The sequence below is a fragment of the Melospiza georgiana genome, chromosome 1, assembly GCF_028018845.1.
Source record: "Melospiza georgiana isolate bMelGeo1 chromosome 1, bMelGeo1.pri, whole genome shotgun sequence".
Classification (NCBI taxonomy): Eukaryota; Metazoa; Chordata; class Aves; order Passeriformes; family Passerellidae; genus Melospiza; species Melospiza georgiana.
Window position 1 is genome coordinate 39,990,978 of NC_080430.1, and position 12,505 is coordinate 40,003,482.

Consider the following 12,505-nt stretch of genomic DNA (forward strand, 5'->3'; position numbering starts at 1 on the left):
TTTTCAAATGAGGGCTTCTCTGGGTAGTAGTATGCCTAAAGTTAGTAGCAAGTTAGTTAGTCACTTAAGCTTTACAGCAGTATATCCTTGGAAGCATGGTAAGCCTAGGCAGGTGAATTGTGCATCAGTTCCCGTGATCCACATTCTTAGGAAGCTGGATTGTGCATAAGTTTTTTCCAGTTTTTCTGGTGGTTGAAAAGTGACAGACCAGACAGATTGAGTATAGTCATGATGCAGCCAACAGCTCACCCCCTGTGGTTGATCCGTTGGCTTCTTCCTTTTCCCTGTTCTGATCCTGCCTGCTCGTTTGAGCACATCAGCTACAATCAAAAGAAATTCCTCTTTGGAGGAAAAAAGGAGCCTTCAGTAACCTTAAGTACAAGCTGTGTGTGCAGTTGCTGAGCATTAGTAGTTAACTGTGACCCCTTTGACATTGCTGGAGTTACAGATGCAATCTTTTTCATCAGTGAGTCCGGCTTTGAAGAGAGAACAGAGAGCTGCTGCTCTGACAAACGAGCAAAACAAGTGAGGATGCTGTGTGTGAGTCTGGGGGCTCTTGTGTTGGAATATACCTGTGTGATCCTGTTCTACAGACCTAATTTGTGGCCCTCATTATGTGATTTATGACAGGAATCTTCCCATAAAAACATCTATATTAAATACATTAGCTCATGGTTTTGTCATTATGTGTGAGGTCTTGCTTGATGAAGAGCTGTCAGGAGAAGGATAATTGTCTTGATTTTTCCTCAAAAAAAATGTTTTGGAGTTTACCTGACGCTGTCTGAGAATTCAGGCGAAATTCCAAGTAGAAGTATTGTCCTACTGGAACAACTTAAACAAAGATATTTTACTGTCACAGGTTATTTTTGTAGTGCTAGGAAGTAATTTTTGAAGGACCCTACTAAAATGTAGATACACAATGCCTGGAGAAGCCATCTGCTGAACAAATAGGGAGTAAATCCCTCTCTTGCATCTGAAAGATACAAATTTGCAGGTAGAGTGTCATCAACAAAGGGCACCACTGATTTCACCTGAGGGCTTGGGTAGTTGTGTGTGTTCAACATACTGTAGGCAGAATACCTCTGAAGGTTGGTTGTAGTCTCTGCTTTTGAGTCCTCTGAGAGCAGTGGCTGGCTCTCAAGTGCAGGGATTTGGGATCTGGTCCATTCTCTCCTGTGGAGGCAGGGGGTGTGAGAGTACTTGGGTGATGACCAAAGCTGCCATGTGGACTCTGAAATCAGTCTCAACACTGCAGTAGAAACTCCTTCCCCTACTCAGACATATTGAGCTAAACATATATGATGGGTTGTCTTTTTCTGCATCTTTTGTCGTCTTAGTATTGCCCTAAACATAAAAACATCTCAGCCTGTGTCATTTTTTTGGCTGTTCTGTGTGATGGTTATAGGATTTCCTATCCTCCTAAGTCTTTCTTTGAAGACAAAACAGGATAAATTAATATTGCAGGCAGTCTTGTCCTGGACTTTCTGTTGACTTTCTTGAGTCTCTGAAGCCTTTTCCATGTCAGTAGTTGGAGGCACCAGTGCTTCCTCACATCACTGGTTCTTGTGGGGAGAAGTTATTGTTCAATTAGACAATTTAGTAGTGTTGCATTCAGGAGCTGAGATACAGTCTCTGCACCTTGTTTGTAGTAAAGACAAACACTTGCAAGTACCTGACGCCTGAAGCTCAGTAGAAATCTCACTATGTATTAAAAGCAGTGTGTTTTCCCTGAGGATTTCAGGAATTGTACATTTTCCTACATTGTTGGATGTAGGCATTGAGTGAATGGTCTTGGGGGAACTTGAGAAGAGGGAGCCTTGGAAACCTTTAAATTGCAAGACTGTAAAGAGCTCTTCTGTGCAATCTTTTGTCTGTAGTATTATTCCCCTGCAATATTTGACTTGGTGTTAGGCATTCTATGTTTGTACTTGTATTTTAGAAATGTGCACAAAAAGCTTTTTTATACCACAGTGCTGCAAGTGCTCCTGGTATTGCTGTCATTTCCCTGTGCCTTCCTTCACTTTTTAATTTCTTTTTTTCTTTTTGCTTTATTTGCAGATTTATAATTAATTCACATATTTATTTTAATTCTGTGTCTTTCATCCCTTTGTCTGTAGTCATTACTGTGTCTTCTGGTATATCTCTATTGTGTTTGTTCCAACTTTGACACCTTCTTTATTTATTGTGTTCCAAGCAAGAGGAAATTAGATACAGCTCAAGAAGCCACAGATCTTCCTACTGGCATTAGAAATATGTGAATTCTAGTTTTCTTTTCTTTTCTTGCAGTCATTATAAGTAAAGAAAGTTCTTGCTCTAAGTTTATTGTTTAAAACAAACCTCAGATATCCCTTCGATCGCATATTCTGAAGCAAACAAAGCTCTGTTTATCCTGACTGATGTTCAGTCCCGTTGTGTTTCTTCTGGTTAATTTACTGGGAATTTGCTGAGTTTTGTTCTTATTGAGACAAGTTTTGTTGAGTGGGTTGTTAATTGCAGGTTTAAACTTGTATTTGCTCTATTTAGCAACTTAAAACATTGCGAGTTCTTTCCTCTCTGTATTAATTTACTTAGTTAGGCCTTTGGAAGAGGCACTGCTTCATTAAACACTATCCTGTTTAGTCTGTAATGACTCTACTTCTTTCTCTAAACACATTAATGCATTAAATAGATTAATTTGTCTTCAGTGGGATCAGGATGTTCTACAAAGGGGATTGGGGTCTCTGATACATGGTATTTGGTGATGTAGCAGTGCTGTGGAGGACTCAGCAGAGTCTACGCTGTATTTCCAGGTTGACTGGGTTTTTTTAGCCTGTAATGAAGCGAATTTGATATTCATTTGTCACACTCTGATGAGAACAGTATCATTTTTGTAATTCTATAAAATGAAACACCCGAGACTACTTCAGGTCTTTGCTCTTTCCCCCCAGTCCCTTCCTGCAGTAGAGCTCCAGTGCCACTGATGGGAAGCCACTGAGTACAAGCAGTAGGTGATGAGATGATGCTCCTTCTGTGGTGATGAGCTGGACCACTCATCTACTCTTCTGGTGCAGGAGCACAGTAGTGAGACACATGAACATGGAGGGAGAAGAAAATAGGTGCTGTTTTTGCAGGGGACAGGCTGTCCTGCCACAGCACCCAGGGCTGCTGGAGGGAGCAGCAGATTGCCGGCTCCGAGTGCCAGGGGGAGCAGCTGCCAGCTCCAGCTTGGCCTCTGAACGGGCTGCACATTTTAGCAAGTACTTAGCGCTTTTGGGCAGGCTGGGAAAAAACAACTTCTGGAGCTTATCCCCTCCTGTAGCTGGTCTGAAGAGCAGGCACTGCAGTGACCAAAGAACCAAAGGGAGAAATGGGAAGGATGCACCCACCGCAACAGGGTTCTTTCATGTAAACCCTGTTTTTTCCACAGAGGTCATGAAGGATTTCATTGACTTGGGAGGTTCTGCCTCACCTCTCTTTCCTCAAAGGGAACTTTTCATGCTCTGCTTAGTTCCCTTCTAAGCAGTTTCACATTTCCAGGGTTAAGTTCACAATTTCTCATTTGGAACAACTACATTTCTTTTCAATTTTAGAGTAGAAGTTTTATGGAATCCAAGTGCAAGCTTTCTGTTTAGGTTCTTGGGCAATCACTGATTTGAACAATAGTTAAGGTGAAGATTAGTGGTGACACTCCAGTAGTTGCAGTGAGAGTATGCTGAGCTTGTGTGAGCATTCCCAAGCCATGGAGTAATCACAAGTAATGTACATGCTGTTAAGATTGGTTTGGGTTGTTTTATTTTTCTTTTCCTATGGGGTTACTGGCATTCTGAGCCTCAGCAGAAAGGGTTAAATAGAACTTGAGCTATGAGTTTGAAATTATGCTTGACACATCCGATCCACATTACTGCAATGTGTCAGTAACTGCAGTTGGTATGTCAGTTCTGCAAGTAAAAAAGTGATTGCAATGCAATTTCTCCTTTTTCATGTAAAATCACACATATCCTCCGTGCAGGGATTTTCTTGTTCAGTGGGCTACAGTGTGGATTTAGAAAAAAACATAATTCATTTATATGTAAATACAACCTGAAGGCTACACATATCTGAGCTTCTACAAAGACAGAGAGCATGTACATGAAAACAAATGGACCTGTTGTTGTTTTAAATTCATAGTTTACCATAATAGGGGTGGTGGTGGGGAGAAAGGGTTGTCTTTGAAACCATATAGGTCAGCATTTCAGACTTCTGTATTTGTATTCCAATTAAAGGAGAAAATGGAAAAGCTTCTGGGTGTTTACTATTTTAAATCCAGCTTGAGGGGGGAGAAACAGAAACAGTATTTTTCATATGTCCTATTAGCAAATCACATGCCGTGAATAAGATATTTTAGTGTTTGGCTCGTATATAGGTTTTGTGAGTTTTATTTGTTTTGGAGGTGGGGTATGTGAGTTTTTGGCAATTGTTCCATTTCTTTTTGTTACATGAAAAGAAAATTTTCAAAAAAACTGGAGGTAGAAATTGTGTTTGTGGCTCTCACCAAATGCTGGGAGATACAAGGAATCCAGCATTCTAAAGCGAAAGAGAAGGAGAGGGAGACAAACAAGGAGGTGGCAGGTGATTGTGGTGTTTTGTAGCAGCATTTGCTGTACCTGATTTTTGTTCCTTGATATAGTAAAAATATTTCCTTGCTGAAGTACTTGGATCTGGACTTAAAATAGCATAAATAATTTTGAGATAAGTTCACATTAACCACCACAGATTCCTCACTTAACCCGTCACTGTTGCTGGAGATACAAGTATTAGCTCCTATCGATGCATCTTCTACTTCAGCAAGGGAAAAAGCAATTTAGTTTTATAGCTGTTTTAGAAGAGTCTGTGATAAAAGCAAACCAGTGCTTTCTCTAATAAGTATTAAAGACCAAACCCATGCAATTTGTAGTAAGTGTACTCTATCCTCTTAAAAATGTCCTGGGGATTTATGCACTAAACTCAGATTAATGCTAATAGGAGTTACTTAAGATAATAAATCATTTCTTTAGCGTGGCATTTCCCTTTAACATCTTTTTATTTCTATTTTTTTTAATGAAAACAAAGTTAGAATTTGAGTTTGTGGTATAAAAAAACCTTTTTCCCCTCTTCTCTGTAGGCATGCTTCTAAGAAGGGTATTGACCATGAGGAAGCCCATGTGCTAGTAACCAGTGTTTGCTAATCCTGCTGAAGAAAATGAAGCCACGTTTCAGCTTTGCCGATCCTTTTCCCACCCTGTCGGCTGAATGAGAAATGGTCGTGTGATTATGCTGACAGCCCAGCATGCATTTGGTAGACCCGTGGTTAACTCGTTCCCTCTCCATGTGTCTGCTCTTACAAAGTTTTGTCCTCATGATACTGTGCTTTCATTCTGCCAGTATGTGCCCAAAAGGCTGCCTCTGTTCCCACTCCGGGGGTCTGAACGTCAGCTGTAGCAATGCAAACCTCAAGGAGATACCCAGAGATCTTCCTTCAGAAACAGTCTTACTTTATTTGGACTCCAATCAGATAACATCTATCCCCAACGAAATTTTTAAGGACTTGCACCAATTGAGAGTACTCAATTTATCAAAAAACGGGATTGAGTTTATCGATGAACATGCCTTTAAAGGGGTGGCAGAAACCTTGCAGACTCTGGATTTGTCCGACAACCGGATTAAAAGCGTGCACAAAAACGCTTTCAACAACCTGAAGGCCAGGGCCAGAATTGCCAACAACCCCTGGCACTGTGACTGCACGCTGCAGCAGGTGCTGCGGAGCATGGCCTCCAACCACGAGACGGCCAACAACGTCATCTGCAAGACCTCTGTGCTGGACGAGCACGCGGGGAGGCCCTTCATCAACGCTGCCAACGACGCCGACCTCTGCAACCTCCCTAAAAAGACTACTGACTACGCCATGCTGGTCACCATGTTTGGCTGGTTCACCATGGTGATCTCCTACGTGGTTTATTACGTGCGACAGAACCAGGAGGATGCAAGGAGGCACCTGGAGTACTTGAAATCCCTGCCAAGCAGGCAAAAGAAACCAGATGAAGCCGATGACATTAGCACTGTGGTATAGTATTCTGAATACAATGACTGCCTTTGTGATGGAAACTAGAGTCGGATGACGCCTAACCCAGAGGTTTACTTCTAACGTTCATTGTAAACATTAAGACTTTTGGGGCTTTTTTTTTTTCCTGTTTAACTGAATTACGCCACTGTTGAGCTTTCTAACAGAAAGTTTTGTCCGGGTGGTAAATTTCAATTATTTCTCTGGTAGTATCCTAAAGCAAGTGAATTAATATGTAAACATTAGTTTAGACCCATTCCACTATTTAATAATGAAATTTATTTTTTTAATTTAAAAACTAAATAAAAGCTTAAATTTGAACCATGTAAAGCAGAGTAATTTATTGATCAGAAACCTGTCCAGTGCCAGAGCACTTTTGGCTTGTTCAGTGCCCGTGAGGTAGAGGAGAGGAGTGATGATGAAGTTGGCTGTGAGAGGTACAGGATTGGAGAGTCACCAAAGGGCACATCCCACCCATGGGTGCAAGGTGAGCAGCTGGTGAATGGTGGCCCATTTTGTGGGCTGCCTGCCACAGCCCACAAAAAAGGGGAAAGGGGCACAGTGTGGGCAGAGCAGAGTGCCCAGACTCTGAGCGTAAGGGACTGATGCTTGCTTAACCTCCCAGAGGGCATTTTGGCAGTGCTGGGGAGGAGGCAACCTGGAGGAGCTGCACCTCAGGACATCAAAGAGAGGTAAGCCAGGGGCATGTGGTGGTTTTTGTCTTACACTCACTTACTGCCTTGCATGAGCTCCAGGCATGACCTCTGCACTGGGGAGTACAGCAATAAGGCAACAGCAAGCTTAATATGCTGGTCAAACTAGAATATCACCAGTGATAATTAAAAAAAAAAAAATCTGGTGGGTTTAAGCTGTATATTACTTCATTAGTAGTCGTGGCTTCTATTTTTTAAGAAGTAGCCTTCTAAAAAAATGAAGGAAGTAAATTAATATATAGGCTAGGCATATTCTATTGTGTGTTAGTATATATGTATGTTTTTGTATGATTTTGTGGCTAAAGGTTCGGGACAATAGAAAGTCCACATGAAGTTAAACTCAGCCTTGCATATGAAATGGATATTTTATATCTCTGCTGTCTTTAAAAATGCAGTGTTTCTCTCTTTTCATAGATAAAATTTTCAAAGAGAACAAATCCACAAGAACATATTCCTCCTGTCTTTTATGACTATAATGAAATCATGCTTGTCTCTGCATCCCTATAGATTCAGTCTAACTGACATTGGCATATGTATTACGGAAGGTTGGATTAAAAAATGTATAAAACACTGCTTTTCAAGAGAAAGTGTTAAAGGTCAGCCTTAAAAATATGCAAAAACCCTCCAGAGCAATCTCTCAGATTAGTTTATCTATTATTTCTGTTACAGTTCTGTTACAGGGGCAGAAGCTTGTTTATCTTATTTTTTTTTTTCAGAACACTGTTAAAATAATAGCTAAAACTTGTTTCAAAGCAAGTAACAGAACAGGAAAAAAATTAAATGGACATAGAGTCAACTTTTTATGTCATTTTTGCACCCTTCATAGGGTGAGTCCTTTTGACTGACTTAGCCATTTGCATACCTCCATGACCAGTTTTTAGCAAATTAAGAGAATGTTGATGTTTGTAAAGGGGACTGTCTGTCCATAAAACATCCACTGTCTGATATTTCTGTTCCTGCCGCTAAATCCCTTAAGTAAGAATACTATTGTCTAAGGTGAGACTCTTGTTGATGACACATCCTCCTTAGTTAACATTTTATGCTTTCCTGTTTCCAAGCTCTATGTGACTATCTACCCAAGCCCCCCAAACTCTGTGTGGCCTCCTGCAGGACCCAAAAGCAGTAGGGTTAAATACACATGCGAGTCTGAAGAGAGCAGATAAAATGTTACACTGTAGTGGCAATATAACAAACTCTACTGAACAGGACATGTAGTCTCTCTGTGTAGGCTGAGCAAAATTACTTCCTGATGTAATTCCCCTAATTTCTCTAAAAATTCTTTCAGAGTAAAATTGGTCTCATTTCTGTCACTGTGTTCCCCAAGCAATATTTAGGATTCCAGCTAATATGCTACTGTGGGAAAAAGCAGGGGGAACTAGCTAAAAGATGACTCTGAGCTGGAGGTACTAAAAATCAAGAACTTGGTGTTGTTTATTCACAGCTGAATGCAGGAATTTCTCCACAAAATTTGAACAGAATTATTTAAACAACATTTAAGAAATCCTGGTAAGTCTTAAAACACTTTTAAAAACAATTGGCAGGTTTTAAAAATTTAATTGCAAGCAACATTTTCAAAAAGAGCCCCTCTTCACAAAGCTGACTAAGAAAAATATGAATACATTATCTTTAGGTTTTCTGGTTTTTTTTCTTTATTACGTGATCCATGAGACAGGATCTGGTACAGTCTTACCCCAGATGAACTTCTGGCTTTCGAGCTTCAAATTCTGACCCAAAGAAATGTAAACAAAGTTAAACATTACTGTGTAGAAATGCTTTGGAGGGATGGTTCCAAAAAGATAAGAAGGTGCTTCTTTTTACTGCGTTTACTTCACACTTTTCTTTCCAAAACTACTGTCTCTAGAAAAGCCTAGGTGCTGCCCTTTGAAGTCAATGGCACAAACTTTTAGACTTTTATCGAAGTTAAACCCTTCAAGGAGTTATTTCATTTACAAAACAAATTTTGCTGAGAAATGAGTAATTTGATATATTTTTATCTATAATACCTTAGCATGTAAATACAGATGAGCGGAAATGGATGTTTCCTTATTCACAGGAGATAGCATATGGTGGAAAATAAGAAGGGATATATATAATACTGTGATTTTTTTTTTCTGTTAAGATGCTTCAGGAAAAGTAGAGCTGGGACTTAATGGCTTAAATGTGATTAATTTCTCTACCCTGATTTTCTTACAGAAAACATCCATATTTTTGTTTCTAAATGGTAAAAGATAACTGTCAACATTATTTTTTCTTTAAAATAATGGTGATTTTTCTCTGCTAGTTTTGTAGTGTTATGCTCTGTGGGTAAGATCTGTGGTAGTGTATTTGGTCTGTGTGTATTAAGGCTCAGGCTTTATGTGTTTATTTTAATCTTAATTTGGTACACTGTTAGATACAGATCTCTTCCCTGTTAATGTGCATTATATTCTTAAGTCTTTGGTAGCAAGATTTTGCACTGCAATTGCCATGAATTTCAGGGGTTAAGTATGAACAGAAAATGTGGTGATCCACGTTCTGGTCTTCCCAGGAAAAAAAGAAGAGAATAGAATTTTTATTTACCAAATAGATGCCATGCAGAAAATCTACCACATTTGTTTCTAAGCTTGAAAGGCGAAAATCAGAAGCATTAGAAATCAAAAAAAGGAAGTAAAAGGAGCAGCTGTAGGCTTAAACACTTGAAGGTGTCATGGAGTCTTGCAACATGTTTAAATGTGCAGTGAGGTCTTGGAGTGAATCTAAATCAATTTTAAAAAGGATGTCACTCTACTTCCACACCTGGAAAAGGAGCTAAACAAGAGTAAATATTCAAACTTTAGGAGGGAAATCTAAAGAAGCAAAATGTAGGAGAATATAAATTCCGAGGTTACGTGTAAAGCCGTAGTATGGGCAAAACAAATGGGAACCTTTTTTCCTAAGCAAGTGAGAAACAAGAGTCCAACTAGAGCAAGAGCCAAGAGTTCATCAGGTATTAAGGAAGCATTGTGAATAGGTAGGGCAAATGTTTTGAAAGAAACTAGGCTAGCATTTGAGAAGGAAAAAGTCACCTATCAGTTAGTTACTGGTTAAAAGATAAGAAACAAAAGTAAGAAGAAATAATCTGTTGACTTGAAGGAGAATGGTTACTGAAATTTCTGAGGTGTCCCACGGAAATCAGAATGGGAGCAGTGCTGTACAGTGTATTCCTGGAGAAGGGAATTGATAATGAGCTGATAACATTTGTGGGTTATAAACTGTTATGGAGGGCAGTCCAGCCTACAGCTAACTGTGAAGAAATACAGAAGGTTCTCACATTTCTAAGTTGGCAGATGATGATATAAAGAAAATTGGATTTTGTGTGAATAATTACAAAGTACTGCAGATGGCACATCTGAACATGAGGATATTCTCTAAATTGGCTGTAATCAAATGGAAAAAACATCTTGGAGGCACAGTGGGAAGCTCTTCAATGACAAACACCAGAAATTATTAGGAGGGAAATAATCAAACAGTGCGGTGGATTGACATGATAAACCACTGAATAAAATCTGTGATGAACACACATCTGGAGCATTGCATTTCAGTTTTCCTTGTCTTAAAGGAAAATGAACTTACTTCTGAAGTACTGAATATGTGGAGAAAGATAATAAGATAATCAAGGATATGAAGTTTGTTTCCATAGGAGAAAACATCTAACATCCCCAGTCATGGAGGTGAGATGACATTAGAACTCACTGTAATAATTGGAGTAGTAAACAAAAGGGAAATTCAGAAGCTCTGATCTCTGTTTCTTGCAACAGAAAACAGCAGTTTGGTTAGACAATATCAGGCAGTGGATGCTAGGGTTTTTTTAACATTTTTGTAGAGAGCATGCATTTAAATGAAGTACAGGTTATTGTAGAGAAGAAAACATATTCAAAGGTAGGACTCCACAAATTCCTGGAAGTCGAGGTTGTGAATAGTTAACAATGCTAAATTTATATAGATACAGTTCTCAACAAGGAAAGTCCCTGCTCATCCTAGGAAGCAGGGATGGTTTCCCTAGGAAATGCTTACAGTTTTGTGCTTCTCTTACTCTCTGAGATGCTGTTGTGGGTGTTTGTTGAGGAGAAGGGAAGGTGGGCTTGATTTGTATGGCACTGATGCTCTCATATGTCCAGAGGGATGAAAATCAAGCTGCCTTCCTGAGAGGCTGGTATTTGTAGCACAGACAAGGAGAGTTTCCGTGCATAGGCTGGGAATGAAATCCAGGAAAAGAAAAATCCCATGTAAGTGTTGGTGTCTTCTCACTGTGAATTGCAGCACTAACTGCTGGACAAGGTTCAAGCACTCTGTGCCCAGTTGTGCCAAGACTGTGTTAACGAAAAGAGTGACAGCTTTCCGCTGGGGATCTGTGGAAAAATTAATTCAAACCTTGCTTGACATATTTACGTAAATTGGTACTATTCTTACAGCTCACCTGGTGGTCCATCTAGAAAGGATGGAAATTTCTCTGCAGGTTCTTCATTAAAACAAAGTTAAGGACTTGATTTTCACAAAGAAATCCCTTCATTGTTGTTTCTTCAAGTGAAAACTGGTGTGCTGAATTCTTGAAAATACAAGTACTTCACCAGTGCCACTTATGACAGGGAAATGCCTGGAAGCTTTGGTTTTGTTTTTCTGGAGTCAGTCTGAGGAGCAAAAGTCACCAAAAAGCATCAGACAGAGGCATATACATGCCATGCCATAGCAATATGTGAAGGAGGTGTTTTTTGCATGCCAGTGCATCCATGAGTATGTACAGGTGCATGTGCAGATGTATGGGTATACATCTCTCAAGCTCAGTCACATTTCCCTGTGTTAGTCGTGTTCAGTTAGCTATACATACACACGCATGCAGATAAAACACTGTCTCCTTTGGATGCTTTCATTTGCCCTATTTAATCATGAAAAGAGTTACTTTGTTGCTTCAAAGCCATGATTCATACTGCATTTAAGCCAAGTACACCTCCATCTTCAGCCTTTTGCAATGCTCCCTGATCCCAGTACCAGCTACACAGAGTGTGGAAGAAAATGAGGCGACATTGGTACAGCTCATGCTGTTTCTGAGATCCTTAGTCACATCCATTGCCTACCATATCGAGCTGTTACAGACGTTTGTGAGCAACCTTTTGTTTTCCAGCTGGCTCAGAAAGCAATACAACTTCCTAGAAAGCAAGATATGTAATGCCTTCAAGCTCATAAGGAACTGCCCTGTTAGTGAAAACTGGACAGTGCAACTTCAGCTCATGTTCCTGGATCAGTTCTCCTCTTCTGCATTTGTAAATGAGTAGGTTCTTGGCATTACAAATGTGTTTGGCTCTGTTTTTCTCCTAGGAGATAGTTATAACCCTTGGAGGAAATTCCTTGAGTTGGCTGTGTGTCTGAATACAGCTGCTAATTCCAAAAGAAACGCCAGAATGAAAAATGAGATGGTTTTAAGATTTCCCTACTGCAAGGAAACTTGAGAAGCAGTTAAGTTTTTGGAAATCAAACTTCTGTATTATTCTTAGTGCTGATTGAGGTTTTAAAAGCACATTGTAAGCATCCTGCTGCTTTGGTGGGGCAGTCTGCAAGCAGATTTCATAACAAAGCAGCAATATCCAAAGCCTGTTAGGGACAGATTAAACAGGACATTGAGGAGAAAAAACGCCAAAACCAAACCAACGTGACAAAACCACTAACAATAACAACAAAACCCAGATAAGCAGAAAAACCAACCAAACAAAAAGTCCACGTTAAA

General features: G+C 39.7%; 1 protein-coding gene across 3 annotated transcripts in view; it reads left to right on the forward strand.

Annotated features, from left to right (window-relative positions):
* LRRC3B (leucine rich repeat containing 3B) overlaps nucleotides 1-6,380 on the forward strand; it is a 44,347-nt gene extending 37,967 nt beyond the window's left edge. For all 3 annotated transcript variants that reach the window (XM_058031977.1, XM_058031985.1, XM_058031994.1), the window contains exon 2: nucleotides 5,120-6,380. In XM_058031977.1, coding sequence (XP_057887960.1) covers nucleotides 5,285-6,064 — 780 coding nt within the window. In that variant the 5' untranslated portion in view covers nucleotides 5,120-5,284 and the 3' untranslated portion in view covers nucleotides 6,065-6,380. The remainder of the gene's footprint in view (nucleotides 1-5,119) is intronic.
* Nucleotides 6,381-12,505: the final 6,125 nt, after the last annotated feature.